General features: G+C 50.4%; 9 protein-coding genes across 9 annotated transcripts; 2 read left to right on the forward strand and 7 right to left on the reverse strand.

Annotated features, from left to right (window-relative positions):
- Window positions 1–2,508: 2,508 nt before the first annotated feature.
- On the reverse strand, window positions 2,509–3,837 carry GCG54_00011898 (uncharacterized protein; the record flags this gene model as incomplete). Its single annotated transcript, XM_045411787.1, has 1 exon — window positions 2,509–3,837. The coding sequence occupies one exon, from the start codon at window positions 3,835–3,837 to the stop codon at window positions 2,509–2,511; it is 1,329 nt and encodes a 442-aa protein (XP_045256970.1).
- Window positions 3,838–7,404: 3,567 nt separating this feature from the next.
- Window positions 7,405–7,772, reverse strand: GCG54_00011899 (uncharacterized protein; the record flags this gene model as incomplete). The annotated part of the gene is made up of 2 exons (XM_045411788.1): window positions 7,405–7,476; window positions 7,563–7,772. 2 exons carry the CDS (start codon window positions 7,770–7,772, stop codon window positions 7,405–7,407), a joined length of 282 nt encoding a protein of 93 aa, XP_045256971.1.
- A 775-nt stretch (window positions 7,773–8,547) lies between these two features.
- Window positions 8,548–9,564, reverse strand: GCG54_00011900 (uncharacterized protein; the record flags this gene model as incomplete). The annotated part of the gene is made up of 1 exon (XM_045411789.1): window positions 8,548–9,564. One exon carries the CDS (start codon window positions 9,562–9,564, stop codon window positions 8,548–8,550), a length of 1,017 nt encoding a protein of 338 aa, XP_045256972.1.
- Window positions 9,565–10,636: 1,072 nt separating this feature from the next.
- GCG54_00011901 (uncharacterized protein) lies at window positions 10,637–13,793 on the reverse strand (the record flags this gene model as incomplete). The annotated part of the gene is made up of 6 exons (XM_045411790.1): window positions 10,637–11,050; window positions 11,114–11,717; window positions 11,939–12,159; window positions 12,191–12,325; window positions 12,829–13,084; window positions 13,402–13,793. The coding sequence occupies 6 exons, from the start codon at window positions 13,791–13,793 to the stop codon at window positions 10,637–10,639; spliced, it is 2,022 nt and encodes a 673-aa protein (XP_045256973.1).
- A 91-nt stretch (window positions 13,794–13,884) lies between these two features.
- Window positions 13,885–14,413, reverse strand: GCG54_00011902 (uncharacterized protein; the record flags this gene model as incomplete). The annotated part of the gene is made up of 2 exons (XM_045411791.1): window positions 13,885–14,132; window positions 14,182–14,413. Coding segments are annotated over 2 exons (480 nt in total), but the record flags the coding sequence as incomplete, so codon positions are not given.
- Window positions 14,414–15,320: 907 nt separating this feature from the next.
- On the forward strand, window positions 15,321–16,271 carry GCG54_00011903 (uncharacterized protein; the record flags this gene model as incomplete). Its single annotated transcript, XM_045411792.1, has 1 exon — window positions 15,321–16,271. One exon carries the CDS (start codon window positions 15,321–15,323, stop codon window positions 16,269–16,271), a length of 951 nt encoding a protein of 316 aa, XP_045256975.1.
- Window positions 16,272–16,406: 135 nt separating this feature from the next.
- Window positions 16,407–17,018, reverse strand: GCG54_00011904 (uncharacterized protein; the record flags this gene model as incomplete). Its single annotated transcript, XM_045411793.1, has 1 exon — window positions 16,407–17,018. The coding sequence occupies one exon, from the start codon at window positions 17,016–17,018 to the stop codon at window positions 16,407–16,409; it is 612 nt and encodes a 203-aa protein (XP_045256976.1).
- A 652-nt stretch (window positions 17,019–17,670) lies between these two features.
- GCG54_00011905 (NAD-dependent protein deacylase) lies at window positions 17,671–18,729 on the reverse strand (the record flags this gene model as incomplete). Its single annotated transcript, XM_045411794.1, has 1 exon — window positions 17,671–18,729. One exon carries the CDS (start codon window positions 18,727–18,729, stop codon window positions 17,671–17,673), a length of 1,059 nt encoding a protein of 352 aa, XP_045256977.1.
- Window positions 18,730–19,355: 626 nt separating this feature from the next.
- Window positions 19,356–21,089, forward strand: GCG54_00011906 (Pyruvate decarboxylase; the record flags this gene model as incomplete). The annotated part of the gene is made up of 1 exon (XM_045411795.1): window positions 19,356–21,089. One exon carries the CDS (start codon window positions 19,356–19,358, stop codon window positions 21,087–21,089), a length of 1,734 nt encoding a protein of 577 aa, XP_045256978.1.
- Window positions 21,090–21,169: the final 80 nt, after the last annotated feature.

Here is a 21,169-nt window from a genome sequence, read left to right on the forward strand (position 1 = left end):
AGGTTGGTTCCACAGGGACAACATGATACATTTACACGCCTTCCCGCGGGAATCTCGTGGTGTTATAAACGGATCGCCCATGATCGCTTTTTACGCCCTACCTTCCTTCCAAGTTCCAACTCACCAATCTCTTTGTCAAGCGGAACGTGATCCGGTCCGCAGTGGGCCACCACGCAGCCTCCTCCACTTGTGAGGCTTAAGGCCCTCGGAGAAGCTTCTTGGTTCTACCAATTGAGGCTCGCGGGTAGCGTGCCGGATCTCCGCTGTAGCCCAAAGAGGACCGAAATTGTCCAGATTCGGAGTATGGCCGATGGATATCCACGCTCCGTAATCTCCCACGGCATGCATGGGTGTTAATTTGGGGCAGAGCCTGGAGATATCTTCTTGGCTTCGAACCACCTCTAGTTTCCCTATATCGTGACTCTCAGAGGCATTCTCGACTTTGTTGTCTACATAGGTTTCGAACCAAGCTTGGGAAGGGCGTTACAAGTCAGTCAACTCGGAATAAACTTAAGCATAAGTGTATTTTGGCGCCAAGCTTCCGCTGATCAGTATCTGTGTTCTCCATACCCCGGCTCTACGACTCAGTCGCAGCAAGGAACCCGATTGGCCAAGAGTCAACACCGAGTCATGACGTCCCATTCGGCTTTTCGGACATCGCCGGGCGGCTTTGGGAACTCGGGCAAAAATGCAATTGTGAACGGTAAAGGGAATCTCGGTCAACTTGCAGGTTTTTGTCATTCAGGAGCATGCCAGGGTGAACAACGTGCGAGACGTTGGGTTTACTTTCGGAGGTTGCCCACGATTGTGGAGAAATTCGAGAGACGCGTACCATCACCCTGCGCCAGCTGTTCTATGAAACTTTCTCAATGCATTCCGTGGCCGAGGATGTCGGTTTGGCTCAGCTAATTACCTTACCACAACTCCACAGAATATATGTAAACACCTGTACAAACAGTACAGCGGGAAGCCCTGTGTTTGTGAAGCAAGCTTCCATACTGAATACAGGTTTTAATCTAGAGAACTCACCTCTGAAAGTTCACAAATACTAGGAAAGATTAGTCTAAAGCTTCAGATTGAGCGTGTTCGATCTGCTGATTATAGCCCGGTGAAAACGCCGTCGACCATCCAGGCCCTCGTTCCCCAAAACTGCGCAAAAGGTGTCGAGTGGCACGCCACCGAACGACGAAACCTTTGCCAATGCATTTGAGGTGACTTAAAGTATTTATACCTTGATCTTGATGAAGGATTAACCAAGATTTCCGACCAAGCAGGTTTCCGCCTTGAAGAGACCGTATTGACTTTCACCGCCGGGCGCGGTATCACCTTGTTGACAAAAGTTAACCACCATGCGGTAAATGGCTGAACTGTCATGTCAAGTAAAAACTTACGGACTAAGTAGTGAACACGTGGGCACAGACGCCAAAACTTGAAACTGATTTACCAGGGTCAGGGCATCCTGCGCATGGCCTCTATCTGACCCCCAGGTCAGAATCACGACACATTCATCAAGCGATTCATATGACTGAGACCAAAAACCAAAAGCGCCTGGAAACTATGTTTCCAAATCGATTTCCGAATCGAAATGCTCAGAGACGGCGAGATACCGTCAACAAAACGCATGCAAGAGAGTACGACACCTGATATGAAAGCTATCCCAACGATTCCTCTGACTTTGACTCCGATAGTGTCGAGGAAGCCAAAGGCAATACTACTGATGATATCGGAGACTGTCCGGTGTGCGTACTTCAAATAGTGCAGCGCAGCACCTCGAGCCCCTTTTCCAGCAACTGGGTAGACTTCGTCATAAGATTTGTACTTGAGAACGTCCACGAACCGGAATCACCATTACATCAGAAAAATCACGAGGACCAAAGAAAACTTTGCAACTTGGTGATGAATTTTTGCAGAGGCGTTGGGCGTCGCAAATGGGACGTGAGGAATTTGGTGCTGTGCGAAGGATGCAGTATTGCCCATATGAATGGCTATTTCGCACGGGATTCGGAACAAACGCCTTAGATAGGTCCGTACGATGTTTTTCATCCAAACGTTGCTCGTCATGAAAACAAATCCCAATATATGATGCTTTACACGAACTTTGTCACATGGGGCCGTTCTCATCAGATTTCTGGCGCCACGCAAACTCGGGCATTTTAAAATGGTGCGGGATCACCAAAGGATCTCGACGTGGACCTGGCTCGAACAGACTCTCCCCGAAAAACAAGATTCCAAGTCTTGCGCCACAAACACTCTGCCACCAAGCCCTAAAAGTAGCAATGTGAGATAGGCTGAGGAGTCAGTGATACTGAGAGGTCAATACACCATTGGTAGAAAAATTCCTATTCAAGTGAAAGCACATGCCCATACGTTCAGGGCGGATATAAATTGACTGATTCCATACCCGTGTACTATTTCTGTAGACTACCTTAATTGATCGTGTGACTAGCCAATCGACACGGACTAGAAGCAGCGCATGCAATTTACTGATAGATTAGAGGGTGCGATGTCTTATCCAGCGCACCAGCTCTCCCAGTTATCGCGCATTTCGTACGCAGGAATTTGACTCCTCGTAGATTGACCACTAACGCGCTCTGCCCTAAAATCATACTTCCAGCACGCGAACTCGATAGTACCCTCGATCACCCCGCCCCCAACGAATGTCAAAGACGCCTCATGAGAACAGTCGTAGGTCCTGCCGTCTGGTCCTTCTCCGCACCAGTGAAACAGCAATGGCTCCAGGTCAGACACCATCGGTCGCGTATGTGTTTGCATAACACCTCTGACGACCTTGAAATCAAAAGACACCCATAGCCGATCGCCCTCAATGGTGCATACAAGGTAACGGTAGTCTTCGTTCAGATAGCTGCGGCCAAAGCCCATGTACACAACCTCGTAGCGACCATTGATCAGACCGAGGGGCAGAAGACTAACCGGAGGGGGTATGTCGTCAAATTCGCCTTTGACCACAGGTTCGCGCTTGATTCTGCCACCAAAGCTAGGGTTACCACGGCGAGCGGTCTGCCTTGGGTAAGATGAACCAGTAGAAGAGGAGGCAGCGCCAGATGGAATGTAGTCGAATGAGCTGATGTTGTCCTCGTTCTCGAATTCACGTTCATTCTTGATGCGACCTCCGAAGTTGGGGTTTCCTCGACGTGCGTACTGCTTCCGAGGGACTGGAGATGACGTTGACGCCGCAAGTAGAGTGTTTGTTTGTCGACTTTGGCCAAGTGACGTAGGAGGAGAATCACGCATGCTTGTTCGTGATGCACTGGCCTTCGGTCCGTTGGCCTTCGGCGTGGCAGACTTGCTCGTCTTTGTTGCACCCTGTTTCGTAGACGTGGTTCTTGGAGTGGCCTTCGGTTTCTTCGCAGCGTGCATATCCGCTCCGTGGCTCACAGTAACCGAAACACTGACAGATGTTCCCCCTGTGGCAACGACTTGCACATCAGTTGCCTTTCTCTTAGTGCCAGCTGCGGCTCTTGTTCCAGATGGTTTGGGTGTTGCAACCATAGTAGCTTTATTCGCCTTGGTCCACTCCTTCTTCATGTCCTTTTCCAGAGCAGTCAGCGAGGCTGGAACTGTCATTTTCCCAGCAGCAACAGCTTCCATGAGACGCATTTTGGCCGTACCCTTCACCTTGGAGGGGTTAAGGCCATAGTGAAGAAGTTGGGCTTCGTACCAGTGGCCCGGTTGATCTTTGCCACTCCCGATTGCTTTGAAGTGCGCCTTGAGTTCTGGTAGCGTGCTCCGCCGGTGAACATGACCGCTCGCAGAAACGGAAAAAGAGTCGCCTGCGAAAGAGAACCCGTCTCTGCTGACGGGGGCTGCGAACGCCATGGCTCAGGGCAAATGCTGCGGAGGTGAAGGAGGTTGGTTTGGAGCGGTTTTCAGTTGCTTCAAGTTGTTGATGTCAGGACTAAGATCAGACGCAATCAGAGAAATGGGGAACTTGAGGGTTGCGGGGTAACGAGATAACGCCCGAGACACAAGGTATCTACATGGATGCACCCTGAAGGGAATTGGGGTAATTTTCAACTTTCGGTAAGTCTCGGTAAGCCTCGGCCAGCCTCGGTCAGGGCGAACGAAAACATTGAGTACTGATCTACTCAAGTTACTTAAACAAAGCAGTTTTTTGAGTACTTTCAGCTTGGAACAGTAGTATTATTGGTATTTAATTTCTGATCGCCACCCGGAGAAAAGGGGCCTCGAGGTTGACGGTGACGATGCACAATCCCGTGTTCGGTGGTGAAGTGCTTCAGACTGGCAACAAGTGCATTGTTTTATGTAGCAGTAAAACCAAGTGAGTAGTTATTCTGATGACAAAGTTGAAAAATATGGAAGAAATTTGTGTTTCCCAGCGTCTTGGTCTTAAGGAGGCTGATCTTTTACCCCATCTATTCCCAGGTACACCATGCTGGCAACTCATCTATTGCACATACCTACACTGGCAGACATGACCATTGTATGTGGGTTATGTCTACAGGGCTTTATGCTGCATTAAATTAAAGGGGAAGTGTGTGATCAGATGCTTTCTATCATATCCTACTCATTCCCTCCTTTGTTTGTGCGCACTTGCTTGCTTGCACCTGAGCGTATGAAGGTAAAACTTTTCAGCATTGAGCTTACCTTTATGACCAAGTAAAATGTGAGCAATGCGGGAAATCTTTCACTACACTTAGGACTAGCGAACCTCCAGAGGCTTGGCTTTGCAGATTGGTGGTAGATCATAGACTCTGTCTGGGCACTCCGGTCAACCTGGCGACCCTCCGCATGGAATGCTGCTGGCCAACCGCGCAGCAGGTCAATAATTGGGAAAGAAGTTGAGATCTTTTCTTTCCCAGAGAAAATATTCATTCAAAAACCACTTCAAGCGAAGAGGAAACGCTCTCTAAAATATACCTGCCCAAGCCACGCGAGCTCAAGTAAACCTCTCAGCCTGGCGCTCTCGCCATCGAGAGAATCATCATTTGCGACTCAGGTCTCGATGAAGACGTCAAGATCGTGAGTTTTGAGCATATGCCTGGCTTCCAGGCTATACTTTCTCGTTCAAGCGGATCATTGTCACCACAAATTGCGCTCGATCTCACTATTGCTCTGCCGTGTTCCCCCACCACATAGCCAGACTTTCAGTTAATTTTGACCACGAGCCCGGCCTGAACACTATGAACGATAAGCTCTAAAACACCTGGAAACATTCAAGGAAGCTTCCAAGTTACATCGACGCATCGACGCATCGCCGTACCGACGCCCAAAAGCGCGTCTGATTTCTTACAGGGAAATTTCGGCCGATCCTAACACCCTAACCAAGGTAACGCACTTCACCGGTTTCAATCGCATCTACTGTCCCCATCTCTGATTTACAAAAGAAGTCACAAGGAATTGAAGCGAAAACTCCTCCCCTTGGATGCTGCTACGCATTGAGGCGCTCATTCCCGACAGCTTGTCTCAGTTCCCGTCGAATCATTTCAACCCCAGAATACTTTCAACGCGTAACAATTCGTACAAAGTCAAACTTTCACCACGAATTTAAGTATCGTCATCACTGCACTTCAAGTTAGTACTTTCTACGTCAAATATTTCTACCGATGCTGACGGTAAAATCCAAGCTAATGCCTCTCTCGCTTCAGCCCACACACCGACTCTGGCCTAGCATGATAAGTCCGTAAGTCTCCATTTGCGCTGTCCCCGACAAGACTGCCTGCGCTGCTTGACGTTTCGCACATTCAATCGGGCGAGCTGTGGAGGAGCACATCGATCACAATGCCTTCCACTAATTTCCCTCCTCATTTCACCTCGGAGGACATCGAGGGAGCGACAAAATCTCCTCAGGTGGGCAAGTCTGCCCTTCCTCTTACTACATCACCTCACTAACCTCTGCAATAGCTGTATCCATGATCCTTGAATTCCATAAACAAATTTGGGATCACCTGCACAGTCACGCCCTCCAGAACTTGACCGGAAGTCCCCTCATCTCGCTATATGGTCTTATGACGACGTGGGAGCGCAAGACAAAGTACGAAGAACTGAGAAACTCGCTGCGAGCCATCTGGGACAAAATCCGAAAGAACCAGCAAAAATTGTTAAACGACTTTCTCTCGAAGTTGTTGGAAGCGTATGGTCCTGCTGTTATTGAAGATGCCAAAGCCCAGATCGCAGCAATTGACTACGAGACAGAGATGGGGCGCACCGAAGAGATTGTTGTCGCAGTCCGCCTGAAGGTCATGATCTCGGCCCCCTCGAGCATATCTTGCGCGCACCTGGATTGCTAAAAGCTCACAAACAACGACACAGGCAGTTCATGAGATCGGGAGAAAATGCCACTCGCTTTGTTTTGCAACACTACCACATCACCGATGATGGCCTTGCTGGAGAGTTCCCCCATCTATACCACCCCGCAAGACCTGCCAATATGTTCCTGGTGCGGTGATAATCTGCTGAGCATGATCACCTTTTTGGAAGCAGAGATGTGTGAAGCCACTGAGTATGCCGCTTGATCTGAATGCTTGAGTTGGTTGATGATTCACACCTCATACACCGTGCGTCATGCAATATCGAGTTCGGCCATTGCCCCAAGCCCGTCACAACATACCGTACTAGGGAAGGTGGTCGGTTGCTACATCGCTGACTGGCAACAACGGACCGATCATACATTACCCCTTGGGAATGTCAGAAGTCTAAGTGAACCTGAACCTCGTATCAGCAAATGTGGACGAGAATAGGACCCTGCTCCTTTCTCTTAAGTTCTCTCATCGTCGAGTTCAAAAGAAACCTATCCAGTTCAACATTATTCTTCTGTCCAACTCTCTGCTCTTGAGCCCACGAAGGGTTGCCAAGCCTATTGGAGGATTATCGTAACAACCAAATGTCGGATAATTACATCTTCCCAATTTTGTTGCGCCAGATCCTGTCCATACACGCATAGTCATATCTGCAGAAGGAATCGGCAAGCACAACCTGGCGCTCAAAACGCCCAAACACCAACTCACAGACAATTGGTTGGTTGGATCAATAAGGTATGGAAGAAACACCCCATTGAAGGAGAACGACTCAGGTTACGGCTGGCGCCGTACCATCGCTGTGGACCACAACTGGTTGACGAATTGCCATTACTGCATCTATAAAACATTGAACGAACAGCGCGATCACATACTGATAGATTCCAACGAAATGCCGAAGTGGCCCCAATCAAGCGGTAGCAATGCCAATGATTTAGGAGAACATGATAGCTACTTTCAGCGAACCCGAGACGAAAGCTTACGCGGGAAGCAGAGGCCAACTTTGCACGGAACACGCCAAGTGATAGTTTATGAGTGGTGAGATAACAAAACAAATACTGTGTAACAGATGCTACGCCATGGTCTATGACAGAATTTAAACCGAATAATCTCAATCTCAATGCGCCATTTACTTAGTACAGAAGCAAGCACAAGCACCTTCGCCGACGTTGACGCTCTGCAACTTGAATGCAGCACCGCACTATCGGGGAGAATGCTGGTTAGCCAGGTTTCTTTTCCTTACTCCAATAGATCGTAAGCAGGGGTCGCGCGTTCGAAGGAACGTACCTCGCGTGGACAGGCAGTTGTGCAGACGCCCCTAATGCTCGTGCATCCGCTAAAGTCGCTCTGCCGGATGTTAGATAGACACATGGAATGCGGACGGGTGGTGCTACTCACACTGCTATCGACTGCAGCTCTGCAGAAAGACTTCTGGGCGGCTGCCTGGGAAGCCAGGGCAAAAGGAAGAACGATCGAAAAGAGGGTGGACGGCTGCATTTTTGGGATAGTGTATCAGGTGAACTGGTGAATGATCAAGATAAGAAGATCGTGTCAATAGTGCTAAAGACAAGAGTCCATGTCGATCAAGTCGAGGCATAGGAGACAGGAGACATTTTATAACTGCTACTAAGGCATCTCAAACGACCGAAATGGTGACTGACTCGTTGATGAGTTCCAGTTCGTCTCATAGCCACTAAATAGACTTTCGAAGAAGGTGTGCAAGGATTCCAATAGATTCAATAGAAGAGGTCAGTCGTCTCCGACCTAACTCGAGTCAGTTGCCAAGTAGTAATATGCGTATTTGAGTTTAAGCGAGACCCTGATGCGAGCTCCCAACGAATCTACTTGAGACTTGTGCATTACTGAACACGCGTAGGCGCGTGTAAGGTGAAAGGTGTCCACACCCATGCCAAAAGTGAAACCTACAGGAAGCTGCATAGATCTGCACATGGCTCCATATTTTGTGGATGTGTTACTTGGAGACATTAAGCCAAAATGGTCAACTGCCGCCCACGAAGATCACATGAAGTCAAGTTCACCGGCCTTAGCATGTGCAAGATTAATGATGGTAGAGATTCGCCTATGATGTTGCGCTGTGATAGAAATCATATCAGGTGCTGCTGAAAACCCGCTTTCCCTCGACCGATAACGAAACGCCCTCAGGCCGCATACAAACGCAAGAAATAGGAAAGAAGAAGAAAAGTCATTGATCCAACACGGGCGCCCCACCTTTCACTCCTCTATAATCATGTCCGAGACTTTTCGATGCACCTTAAAGGCTTGAGTTGGCAGCCATCTTTTCACCGATCTTGTGACGCTTAGGTCTTGTCGCGACTGGAGAAGACTCCTCGCCCCCGTCGTCATTGGCTTTTCGCTTCTTGCCGGATCCTTTCCCATCATATTGTGGTCCCAGCTTGTCTTGAGCTTCGACGCTTCCCTTCGTCTCCGTCTCCTCCGCAGCTTTCTTGATCTTGTCCTCACGAAGTTTCCGAGCCTTTTCTTGGCGATTCGTCTTGATCTTGGCTCTCGTCAACTGAACCGCTCTTGCGTGTGCCTCAATCCAGCCGCCCGGGTCCAGATGCGTCTTGTGCACTTGCCATTTGTATGTAGAGACAATGCTGTTCTTCGGTATAGAGTGCTCAACGAGCACCTCGTTATCCAAGTAGTCCTTGTCGTCACGCGGGCTCAAAATTCTGGCCAGCTCGCGGGGGTTCCACATTCGATTCACATCGTGATCCCAACCAGGTCCTTGGGTGTTGAACTTGATAATCCGGACATCATCAAAGCCCTTCGCAACGTAAATTGCAGCAATTCGGACAGCCTTTCCGAGGTCATCAGTCGCTGAAAGAAAGGGACTTGCCTCGCGACTTTGCCACCTCAAGTGTCGCCGAAGATGATGATGGAAGAAAACTGCGTCGCTCTCACGGCCTAGCCTCGACTTTATCCCATCGTCAGGCTGGCCACTATGTATGGCTCGGTACAGTTCGCGCGGACGGTCAAGACCGCCGAGAGTTGTGATTTTGATCCTGGAGTTGAGCAGAGCGATACCGTTGAGGCAGCCGACATTGCGACTGTTTTCTATGGCAGTCAGAGCTCGAGGGAAGTGGTTGTTGATCTCGTCGACATAGTCCGGAAGAATACGAAGGGCCCATGGGGTCCGCCTGCCATCTCGCGCTGAACGGTTGATTGTCAGCCAGCCTCTAACATCTTGATCGGCGAAGTCCTCGATTCGAGTGACTTCAGTTGCATATCGCGCTACAATGAGGTCTCGAGTCGGGATAAAATCCATCGTGAATTGTGTCGGAAGGTAAGAGCGAGTCGACTTGAAGATAAGACTCGGATTCCAAAAGAAGTGTCTGAAGACGTTGTGTGTTTGGGGTTGCGAGGCAAGAGCGACGTCGAATAGACAAGTCCGACGTTTAGTTCGAAATATGGCTTTGTTTCGTTTCTGCGACTTGAGACTAAGTCAGGTTGATTTGTGTGTGTTTCAAAGCAATGTGGAAACTGAAGAAATGTCAGAGACCTTTGAAGTATTGACGAGATCGATTGAGACGGAAATTTGTAGGTTGATGGAGGACAAAAAGAATAAGGCGAAAGATGGCTAGAAGCCTGAAATTTATAGCCTCTCAAGGAGGTCTTGTTTAAGGAAAGAGGTGAGGCAAGGACTTGCTGTAATTGAAGTGCAACCGATAATAGGAAGGTCCTCCTAATCGGCCGGAACAACAAAAGAAGGAACCAGGGAGTTTCGTAGATGAAAAGTCTTACTTCATTTGAAAAGGCAAATCTGTATGAACTGTGCTCAAAAGTCAACATTGAAAACGGCGAACAACTGCTATCGTCTTTGCAGCTTCTCGTAGCTACCTCGGGGATCACTTTTAGATCGGGAACATGTCTGTAAATACGCGTCGGAATGTATGATAGCTGAGGAATCCGGATAAACACGAGAGGCAATATCAAGAGTTGGGATTCAAAGGGGTCTTCAGTCATGATCTAAAACAAACAGTTTCGTGGTAAAGTAGACTTCAATTGGTTGTGGCAGCGTGAAGAGGCTATGATGTTATTGGTGTAGTATTATGCCTTTCCTTAGTTCAATTTTGCTCCAATGACAAAGTCACAACAAGTTACATGCTATCCGTCAATCTTACAGTGTCAAAAAAACACAGTTCTAGACTAAAATAAACTCAAGTTCATTAAATATGCAGGCACTGGGAGCTAGTGTAGCAGAAGACCTTGCACAGGTAGATCTCAGTGGGTTCGTGTTGGTGTGCCTACTACAAGCCCGGAAGGCATGTGATACCCAATTTGCTACAAGAATGGTATGAGCAAACGTAGTTTAGCTCGAAGCACGGGGGATGAGAAATTTACCTGCACCAACCCAACCACCTTTTATGCTCAGATTCGAGGAGCGATCTATCAGATGGTAAGTTCTTTTTCCACGACGCAAGGGCACTGTCGGGCTGTTCAAAGGCGCGAGCTGCCGCCCCGGTCGATGCAAGAGAGCCGAGACTATCGAGCACGATTTGTCCCAATTCTGTGAAGCCAAAGAACAAGCTTGGTGTCTCAGCTTGGATCATCTTCTCCAGTTGACCAAGCCAGACGACAACTAGTAGATCACTCGCTCGGGGAGGAGATTGAACGCGGCCGAGACGTTTTCCTAGATCAGTCTCGACAGCCCCTCGCACCGTCTTCTCGTCCATTGATAGCTTCCATCCACCGGTAATGCATCGCATCCAGGGAAGATGTTGCAACAGCGGTGCCAGTCGCAACTCGCGCCGCTAGCCTGGGGTGTTCTTCGGGGGATCAAGCCCCTCCGCCAAAGTCCGAAGCTCTCTTCTCACCCCGGAGCCCCTTTTCAAACCTGCCAAACGCTTCTCATATAGTTCGGTTGGATGTTTACGTCCAGATGCAAGAGCCAGTCTTCTGGACGTCATCCGAGCTGACACAATCTCCGACGGCTTGAGTCCTTGAGCTATCCAGAATCTACTGACGCATTGAGCGAACTCGGTTGGCGGCTCGGGGGCAAACATAGGCTCCTTCTGCAGCTCGATCAAAAGGTCCAGGTCGTGCCAGCGCGGCATAGTCTGGGGATTGAAAACGCGAAGAGCATTGTACAAGTGCGCCGCGGCCATCAGCGATCCGCTTTTGTTCACCAGACTGAGCTCCGAACTGTTCAGTTTCAAAACCAGAGAACCCAGGACAGACCCTAGAAACAACGGAGCGCGGACAGAGAGTTTCTTCTGATCTGAGTTGATAGGCGGAAAGAGAGCGTCAAGATGAGCTTTCATCAAAGAATCCTGAATGCCAGAACTCTTGTCGATCTCTATCAGATGTTGTATCGAATGATGGCTCATGAATTGCTTCAGATCAGACTCGACAAAAGAGTGCAGGCCACTGATGGTGTAGAGGTCGAAGAATGTACGACACATAGCCGCGGTACTCATCCTGATGCGGGTGCGTTGTATTGTCTCTCTGAGACGAGTGGCGAGGAGATCCACTCGAGCAAAGGATGGTCGAGTTGCCATAGACTCAATGTGGAGTTGAGCGAGACGGCGTGTGTCGGGAAGAAAATGCTCGGCGTTCGTCGAGCACTTGGACAACACTGGCCTGAGCGCATCTTCTGTTGGCTGCCCGCCTTTGAGAGAACATCCGCAATGGAATCCAACTTGCCAGGCATATCTGACATGAGCCAATCATCAATTTCAGGCGTCGGTATCCATCCAGACCTTATAATCCGTTGCATGTTGTCGTACGCAAACGCTTTGGCCTCGGTCTCGGTCGGCATCACCAGCCAATGCTTTGCCTCTCCTAGAGCGCAAAATGTGTACTCCAAACATAATGTCGAGGAAACCAAAGCGATAAACCCGCGAGAAGTCGAGTTCGAGATCTGTCAAGTGTTGGAAGGAGGCCTGAGTTACCAGACTGGCGGTCACAAGATCGGTCTTCCGTTCAGCATAACGTGTCCAACTACGCTTGAGGAAGTTGCGGACGTCGCGAGCATCGTTGAAGAGACAGATGAGCTCCATGATATGATCGTCCTCGATGGTGGTTAACTTCTGGAGAGGTCGTGCAGGTGGTTCCATGTTCGGACGCTCGATAGTCGGCTTGGGGTTCGCGTCAACACGCGCTTGGCTCGGTTCAGTGTCGTCAGGGGCAGCCGCCCCAATGTCCATACTGTCACCAAGGACCGCAAAGAAGTTGTCGCTTTGAGCTTTGTCGCGAGTCGTCGTTCCTTTTGACGTGTTACTCGGTGCAGAGGCGGGAAAGCAGTCAAGAATCTGCTGCAACTTGTCGTTGAAGAAGGCATGAGCAGAGTTTGCTGCGGGAGAACCGTAATGCTGGAACCATTTCGCACAGCGACGACGAAGTGCAAGAGCCTCTCGAAGTGCTGATTTCCTACTCTCCGGCATGATCTTTCCAGCTGCTGCGCATATCTGCGCCATGTCTACCAGCTCCAGTACTTTGTGTGACTGTGAAACGTTCTTGACACCACTCAGCTCTCCCGCGGTGGTAATCACCCAACCGAGTGCCTGATCGGTCTTGATCTTGTACCGACGATAGGAAGATGAAAGCTCAGCGTGGGCCATTGTACGTGTGCAGCCTTGATGGCCAGGATCTTGGCTGCACGAAAGATGTTTCTTGGCAGAATTGGGGGTGATAGAGCTGCTCGAAACAGATTGTCTTCTAGAAAGATAGAAAAGTCTTTGAGCAGCGAGGAGCGGTGAAATAAAAGAACAGATTTTGTCGTCGGACGTTCTGAGCTTGATCCGTTTGTCGACGGGATACTGCAGGTTACAATTGGGACCGCTGCCCTTGGCGTTTCCTGCATCTACCCGCCAGTGGCACTGAAGGTTGTCGCCTGGCAATCTCTGTGTCGTATCTAAGAGACTCAATATTGCATCTGTTGGAAACTTGGGTGCTCAATCTTTGACGTGAGGCACACCATTGAGAATGTATCGAGTTGTCTCGCTAGTTTTGAAGGATGGATGCAATGCGAACGCCCATATACATGTTCGATAACCAGCTTGGCTTCAGCTTTCTCAGATTGTCTCAATGGGCTCCATTTCAAAGTGATCCAAAATTCAAACTTAAAACATTCATCCGCTCAACTGGGTTATTTCTAAATCACGCCGGTCTCAGGGGTTTCCGCCCCGAGTATGAATGATACAAGATGTAGGGGTGAACGTCATCTTTCAGCATTTCTCTGCGACATTCAACGAGGAAAGCTTCGACTTCAAGAGGAGTCCAACCCAAACCCCTCGTAAAAAGCCCGATAGTATTGCCGTGTAGCCCATCATAGATGACAGCGCGGGCATATGAACCAACAGACTTCAAGTGAGAGTCCTTTGGCCGTGTGCCCACGGGAAGTTTTTTGACATCATGGATAAGATTCTGAAAGCCTGCAGCTTCAATTCGATTCTTATGACTGCTGCCTGCTCGCAGATCCACACCAAAATGGGAAAGACCATCTTTGATAAGGTCCATCATCTTCGCAGGAGCATACTGTTGCCCAGAGGGCATAGTGCTATCGTCGCATTTGCACTCGGGTACGATGCCTTGCAGTTCAAGCTAACCACCTGGTTTGAGAGCTCTAGTTTGGTTAGTTGCCAGTTCAGAGATATTCGGCAGACAAGGATTTCGAATCGTTGTACGCACCTGTACGCCTGAGCAGTAGCTTTGGCCAATCCTTGACCGATGGCACCATATGACGCAAATGAATGTAGTCCAAAGAATCGTCCTTGTGCAGCCATTGTGCCTCAATGTCGTCAACAATGAAGTGTACGTTTGGTGGTAAGAATGGCGGCTGAATGGGACTCAAGTCAATGCCCTCAACCTCTGCTTCAGGGTATGTTTCACCCACTTCCAAATGTCAGTAGCCAGAGGCGCAAGAACATCGCGTGATTCATACTCTCAATAGCCCACATTCCCGTACCTGTTCCAATGTCAAGGGCCTTCCTGGGATCGGAAAGGGGCGCGTTGTGTAGCTTATTGCCGCAGAGGGCAACGATCATGTGATGCTTCATGTTTTCTCGTTGTTGCTCAGATTCGTCATTCGGGAAATGGTATTGGCCCTGTTTGTACTTGTGGTAGTGAGGATCGTTCTCGAATTTGAAGTCACGGACGAAAGGGAAGTTGGTGTGCTGAGCTCGAGATCGTCATTGATCTCGGGCTTTTTGCCAGAGGTCGCATCGTCAGCTGCGATGGTGGGAGGCGATATTTTCGGGTCCTCATCGTTAGTTGAGGATATCAACGAGAAATGGACTCCTTTCTCAGTTGATGCAGGCATTGTCGTTTGCGTTTTTGTCTTTTGTCAAAAAAGCTGAATAGCTGAATAGATGCGATGTGTCAGTGTGCTTGCCAGTGGAGCGATATGAGCTTGTATTGCACGTTGAGAAGTTGTCTGTAAGCCACTAGATCCCCTCACAAGCTCATAACATACGATAGATGGGGGTGTGGCTGCGAGAGATCAGGGGGAAAGAGGAGAAAGGGGTGCAGTGTATAACCAACCAACACTACGTAGCGTTCTTGATGGGTCAAGCAGTCGTTCGCCTGCACCTTTGCAGGCTTTTGTATGGTGATTGGTGGATCGAGACGATACATGGAATTATCCTTGTATAAAAAGAGACGCGAACTATTTTGGTCGGTTGATTCAGCCGGGGAGGTTCCCGATAAAGAAGGTCAGGCGATTGAGATTCCCAGCGTTATGAGTTCGGCAATTGTTGTCATACTTTTATGGGCCCTGGCTGATCGAAACCGAGAAGAGCCCTCAAGACGAAGTCTGGCCTCACTCCGTTATCTGCGGGGTTGAAGTCATGTCGATACTTCTGAGCGTAGTGCACACAATCGCTTTCTATATCGGCCGTTGAAATCAAGCTGTCTAGCGAGGCCAGTTACTTTTATTGGTCTTATATCTGTCCGAACAAGCCTCAATCCTACGGAGACAACATTGAATTCTTCGCCAGCAGCCGACAGCAAACGATACACAGTCCGGATTCGTTACTGGTTTCCCTAAACGTGCGACTTCGACTAGACGTTCTAACCGCCAAAATGCAAGCTTTCAAACTGGATCTCTCCGTCACAACTTCCGTCTCCGGTCGTCACAACATCCCGCCGCGAGACTCTGGGCCCTCACGACCCAAATTCTGCCCCCTCATTGTGGGGCTTCACGGCGGATGCTATTGCAGCGCATACTTCGATGTCAACGAGTACAGCGCCAGACATATGAGCTCAGCTACTGGAGTCCCATTTGTTGCGATTGACAGACCAGGATACGAACAGACAACCGCGGTCGGCATCATTCCCGAGACCTTATCTTTCCAAGAAGAATGGGGCAAGCTTCTCCATCAGCAACTTCTGCCGGCAATTTGGAAAGAATTTGGCGTTGCCAACGATTGTTCTTCAATCGTCCTTCATTGCCATTCCTTGGGAACCCCTGGAGCATGCGTCGCTGCTGCTCTCCACGCCAACGAGCCATTACCAGCTTACCCCCTCGCCGGCATCAGCATCTCAGGTTTTGGGAACGGCACCAAAAACTTCCGCGATCCTAGTTCTGCGCGCATAGGAGATAACCCCCCGGAGTTCTTCACGATACCGAAAGAAGCGAAAGATGCCATCATGTTCGTTCCTGGAGGAGTTGACCCTGCAATGTTAGAGAACACGGCTATTCTCGACCGCCCCATGCCATTTCGCGAGATCGCCGACCTGTACAGCAAGTTCTTGGCGACTTGGAACGAGAGATATGCTGCCGAAATCAAGGTTCCACTGTCGATTGGCCTCGCCGAGCGTGATGGGCTGTGGTTTGGAACAGAAAAGGACCTTCGAGAGTATGCGGAGGCTTTCAAGGGGAGCAAGAAAGTCGACGCTAGTCTCATACGCGGAGCACCGCACAATTTGGAGCTTAGCTACTGGTCTCAAGGCTGGTATGCTCGTGTCTTCGGGTTTGCAATGGAAGTTGCGACTTCTCACGCCGTTGAAAACGACCAGGCTACGAAGAGCTGAGATAGATTTGGATGAAGGACCACCAAGTGGAAGTTTGTCAATAAATTAGAGATGAATTGCGAATAAACTTCCCCTCTAGACTTTTATTCCCCTTTTTGTATTGCTCATTACGGTCGTATTCTCATCTCTTTCTCATTATGAATGAATCCGCACTCTCCACCACGCCAGCACTCCGAAGCCGATGACGGTGGACAGGGCTGCTCCAAGTAAAAGGCTAGGATTATTCGGTGATAGAGTAGTGGCAATATCTTCCGGGGCCGTCCGACTCTTCAAGACTTCGGCACTCAAAGGAGGATCAATCAAGTCGGGCTCGGTCTCCGCGCCCGGAATTGGGCAGGAGTCCGACTCCGGGAGCCAGACCTTGCCAGCCGCACGACAGGCGGCGCGCCTTGCGCGGTAATCCTTGACAGTGCCACCATCGTCAGCAAGGGGTCCGGACTGGGGAAGTGGGTTTCCATGCGAGTGAGCCCATACCTCCAGACATTCTGTAATATCTCTGACAAGGTTGCTGGCCTTGTGCGGAGCAAGACCCTTGGAGATGAAGAATCCGAAGACGTGATTCGGGTGCATGGAATGCAGCTCAGCGCCGTTCCACAGACAGACGAAGGAGATGGGTCCATCGACAAGGTCAATTTTGCGGTGCCTCAGGAGCTGGAGGAGCCAGAGGCGCACCCGCTCTGGAGAGGCGTTCTCGCTTGGCACGCTGGCCTTTAACGCCTGCAGCGACTTTGCGTGGGTCACCTCCATCTTTATTCGCTCTTATGTGCGACTTCTTGTACGTTTACCCAGCTATCGCGGCTTTGATTCGGTACTGAGAGCCGTGATCGTTCACCCTGTGATGATGGGTCGCGGTTGTGTTTCTTTCAGGCCAAAAAAATCGCCAGATGTCGGTGTGCCCAAAGACCCCGCGTCAGGTGGATATTTCGCACCGCAAACGAGAAAACCTATGGCGGCTACGGGCGAGGTGCATGAGATGGTCGAGCCGTCGTTCTTCTTATTGGCAGTTGAACATCTCACCGCCAGCCCCCATGTCTAGCTCTCCGGGAGACCCCTCCGATTCATCCGGAAGAGGACCAGCTCCACACCGTACCCATGCAACCCTACGAACAGCCCTGGTCATTTGAGTTTAGCTCCACGGGCATTTTGTGCACAAGTTGTATTGCAGCTCGTGAAAACCGTCTTTGAAACAGTCTCGAAGAAATGGAGATTACAAATGCTCCCTCATCTGCCAAGCTTCCGAACTCAGCTAGTAATTCTGCCAGAAACATCTTGGGCGCGTTGTGTCTCCACTTGTGCGATAATCACTTCACTACAAAGAAAAGCATTTCGACTGGGTTAGAATCCTTCGCGGATCGTTTGACGGCCTGAGTAGGTGTATGCTGAGGCCTTTCCGAATTTCCTACGTCTCAATTTCGCCAATGATAGGCTTCAGCAACTCCGGCAAAACGACAGCGGCGTCGCCAACGAACACCCAATCCTGGTTCGGTCGAATACCCTTTGCATCGTCTGCGTGGATGTTGATGACTGCAACTCTCGCGCCTTTCTTCTTGGCCATCTCGGCATACCCAGCAGCGGGCCAAACGGAACTGGAAGTGCCTATAACAAGACAGAGATCGATAGGCGCAGGCTCGTCAAAGACTGCTTCAGTTTCTTCCACTATTTCGACGGCCAGAGGCTCGCCAAACCATACAACGCCTGGCCTGAGAAGGTTCGTCTTACACTTGGGGCATTGCGGTAGGTCTGCTTTGGTCAGCCCGGACGTCAAGCGGATGTTGGCAACTGGGTTGACGGCGAGCTGTTCGGGAGGCTTGAGGGCAGTCAAGTCCTGGACGGTTGGTGTTTCCTCTTTGTATTTGTCCCCAAGGATCTGTCCGTGCTTTCGAGCGATGCCGGCGAGGAGAACCGGGCTGGCCTTTGGCCTGTGATTGGGGTCGATGCTTCCCATAGCCGCATGCTCATCCTTCGAAGGGTCAAGCGCCGGAGTAAGAGATGTCTCAAAGTTGTCGCGCTCGACGTATCCGCACCCGTCCTTGTTGAAGCAAGACAGCGTGAAGAGATTCCCGTGCAGTTCTTTCATCTGATCAGCCGGATGGCCGGCGAGCTGACTCAGGTTGTCGACGTTTTGTGTGAGAGTGATGAAGCCTGGAACTCGGCGGGCAAGCTCAGCCAAGGCGTAGTGAGCTGGGTTGGGTTTCGCGCGAAGTGCTTCCTGTCGACGATAGGTGTAGAACTGCCAGACCATACCCGGATCGTGTCGAAAGCCGGCGGGCGATGCGACTTGTGTCATGTCCTGGTTCGTCCATGGTCCACTGGCTTGTCTGAACGTCGCCAGACCCGAGGCTGCCGAGAGACCTGCACCGACGATGGCGACGATGCGCTTCGATTGTTTGAGTGTTTCATGAAAGTCAGCGACCGCCGCGGGGTCTAAATTGCTCGATGTAGTAATTGAAGTAGACATGTCGGCTTAGTGTGAATCAAGTTTCGACTCAGAGCAGTGAGAGCAGCATGGATGGCATTTTATGGTACCGTCTGGCGTTGGTTGCCTAGTCCGAAGGCAACCAGGCGGCTAAGCTCTGCCTAGCCCCAATGTTACTTATGGTGCCAACAACATACCTAGGGAGCGACCGACTGAAGGTGATGTTTGTTAATCGTGCACCGCATGAGACTGCACCTTCATCTCATCTTAATGATTGAATCTCGACGACAGGTTTCGTTTTGCCATTCAAGAGATCTTTGCCCAGAAGGATTTGACCAAAATAAAAACAGAAAGAAAGGAAAAGAATAGGGGGGGGGAAGGCTAAAAAAGGCACCACGAAGACCTTCCATTTTTACAGCCCGGACAATCAAGTGATATCGCGAAAGTCAAATACCAGCCCTTCGGACATGGCAATTGGTTCTTCGTCAACGGCAAACCCCAAATCAGCAATGACGTCATTTGACGGAGTTTTGTCTTCTCCAGCCGATGTCGGCATGGGTACCTGGTGTTGACCACAATGCTGACAGTTGTCCGATCTTGTCCCTCTCTGTCAGTGAGTTGAAGGCCGATCCGAAACATTGTCCCCAAATACAGACGAAAGCACCGACATGCCGCTTCCCCAGAAGGTGCCGCTCGCACGCTATCTTTTCACGCGGCTTTCCCAACAAAATGTCAAATCCCTGTTCGGCGTCCCAGGGGACTTTACCCTCAGAGCACAAGACCATGTCAAGCCTGCCGGACTGAAGTGGATTGGAAACTGCAACGAGCTCAACGCCGGATACGCCGCCGATGGCTACGCGCGAACACAGGGTCTTGGCGCCCTGATGACTACGTACGGTGTCGGCGAGTTGTCGGCCCTGAACGCCATCGCGGGCAGTTATGCGGAGCATGTGCCCGTTGTGCACATCGTCGGCACGCCTGCGACGAGATTGCAGAAGAGGATGAGCCACATGGCGGAACACGAGCAACGATACCTACACCACACGCTCGCGGACCCAACTAGATTAAACGTCTTTAGTGAAATTGCTGCCAAGGTCACGGCGGCACAGGCGAAGCTCGACGATGCGGGCACAGCGCCGGAGATGGTGGATTGGGTTCTCGGCGAAGCCAAACGGCATAGTCGACCTGTTTATATCGAGCTCCCTAGCGACCTTGTCGGGGTGGAAGTTGACGGTGCTAGGCTCGGGAACAATCTCCAGGCTCCCGAAATTGGCACGAGACATGCTGCGATAGAACAAGCTGATATTCTCTTGAACCGTTTGATGTCTGCGAAACAGCCACTGCTGTTGGTGGATCGCGGGATGGGGATGCAAGAGTTTCGGGGGGAGATCAACAACTTCATCCGGGAATCCGGCATCCCGACGCTCAGTCTACCTTCCGGGGCCGGCATGGTGGACAACGACATTCCGAATTATTATGGTGTACATTCTGGACCTGTAGGAGCAGTTGACACGCTACCCTACTTGGCGACGGCCGATGTTGTGCTGGCTTTGGGTCCTATGTTCTCCGACACCCAAACACTGGGCTGGCAGGTTCTTCCGGAGCCAGCGAAAACCATCGTCCTCGGAAAAGACAACATTAATGGAGTGACCGTCGATGCCAAAGCTCTTTTGTCCAACATATGTGGCAGGCTTCGTCAAGATGGACTAAGAATACCGGGAGTGGAGAACAAAAAGGTACAGCTTCTCGGCGACTGGCGAAGATTGTCAAAGCCGCGAGAGGAACGGGAAGACGGCCCGATCACACAGACAGGACTCTATCAACGGCTCAACAGATACCTGCAGCCCTACGACACACTCATACTTGGGAATGCAACTCCCATCATCGGCGGCCGTGACATGGTCTTGCCTCATGGTGCGCGTGCAGTCTCGTCGGGCATGTGGTTCTCCATCGGTCACATGCTGCCTGCAGCACTGGGCATCAGTCTTGGATATCGCGACAGTGCAAGTCAGGGACAGACCATCTTGATTGATGGAGACGGCAACATACAAATGACGGTGCAGGAGATCAGTACCATAGTTCGAGAACGGCTGGACATCACAATCTTCGTCATACAGAACCAGGGATACGCCTATGAACGACTCATTCACGGCTTAGATGAGCCCTACAACGACCTGGCGCCGTGGCGGTATCTTGACGCGCCTAGGTTCTTCGGGGCGCCGGAGGATTATCCTGTGCAGTGTCATCGGATTGAGACGTGGAGCGAGCTGGATAACCTCCTGGGCACGGAGAGTTTCCGTGCTGCCAAGGGATTTAAGCTCGTTGAACTGGTGCTGGGCAAATATGATGTGCCGGAGAAGTTTAGGCAAGTCTTCAAGAGTGCCGGAGAAAATCTTGGATGATGAAAAAAGAAAACCCGAAACAGCTTGCTAGTATTTTACAATGACATATCTTACAGTTATTCACGTCCGAACATGATCCG

The sequence above is a fragment of the Colletotrichum gloeosporioides genome, assembly GCF_011800055.1.
Source record: "Colletotrichum gloeosporioides strain Lc1 chromosome Unknown consensus_108, whole genome shotgun sequence".
Taxonomy (NCBI): Eukaryota; Fungi; Ascomycota; class Sordariomycetes; order Glomerellales; family Glomerellaceae; genus Colletotrichum; species Colletotrichum gloeosporioides.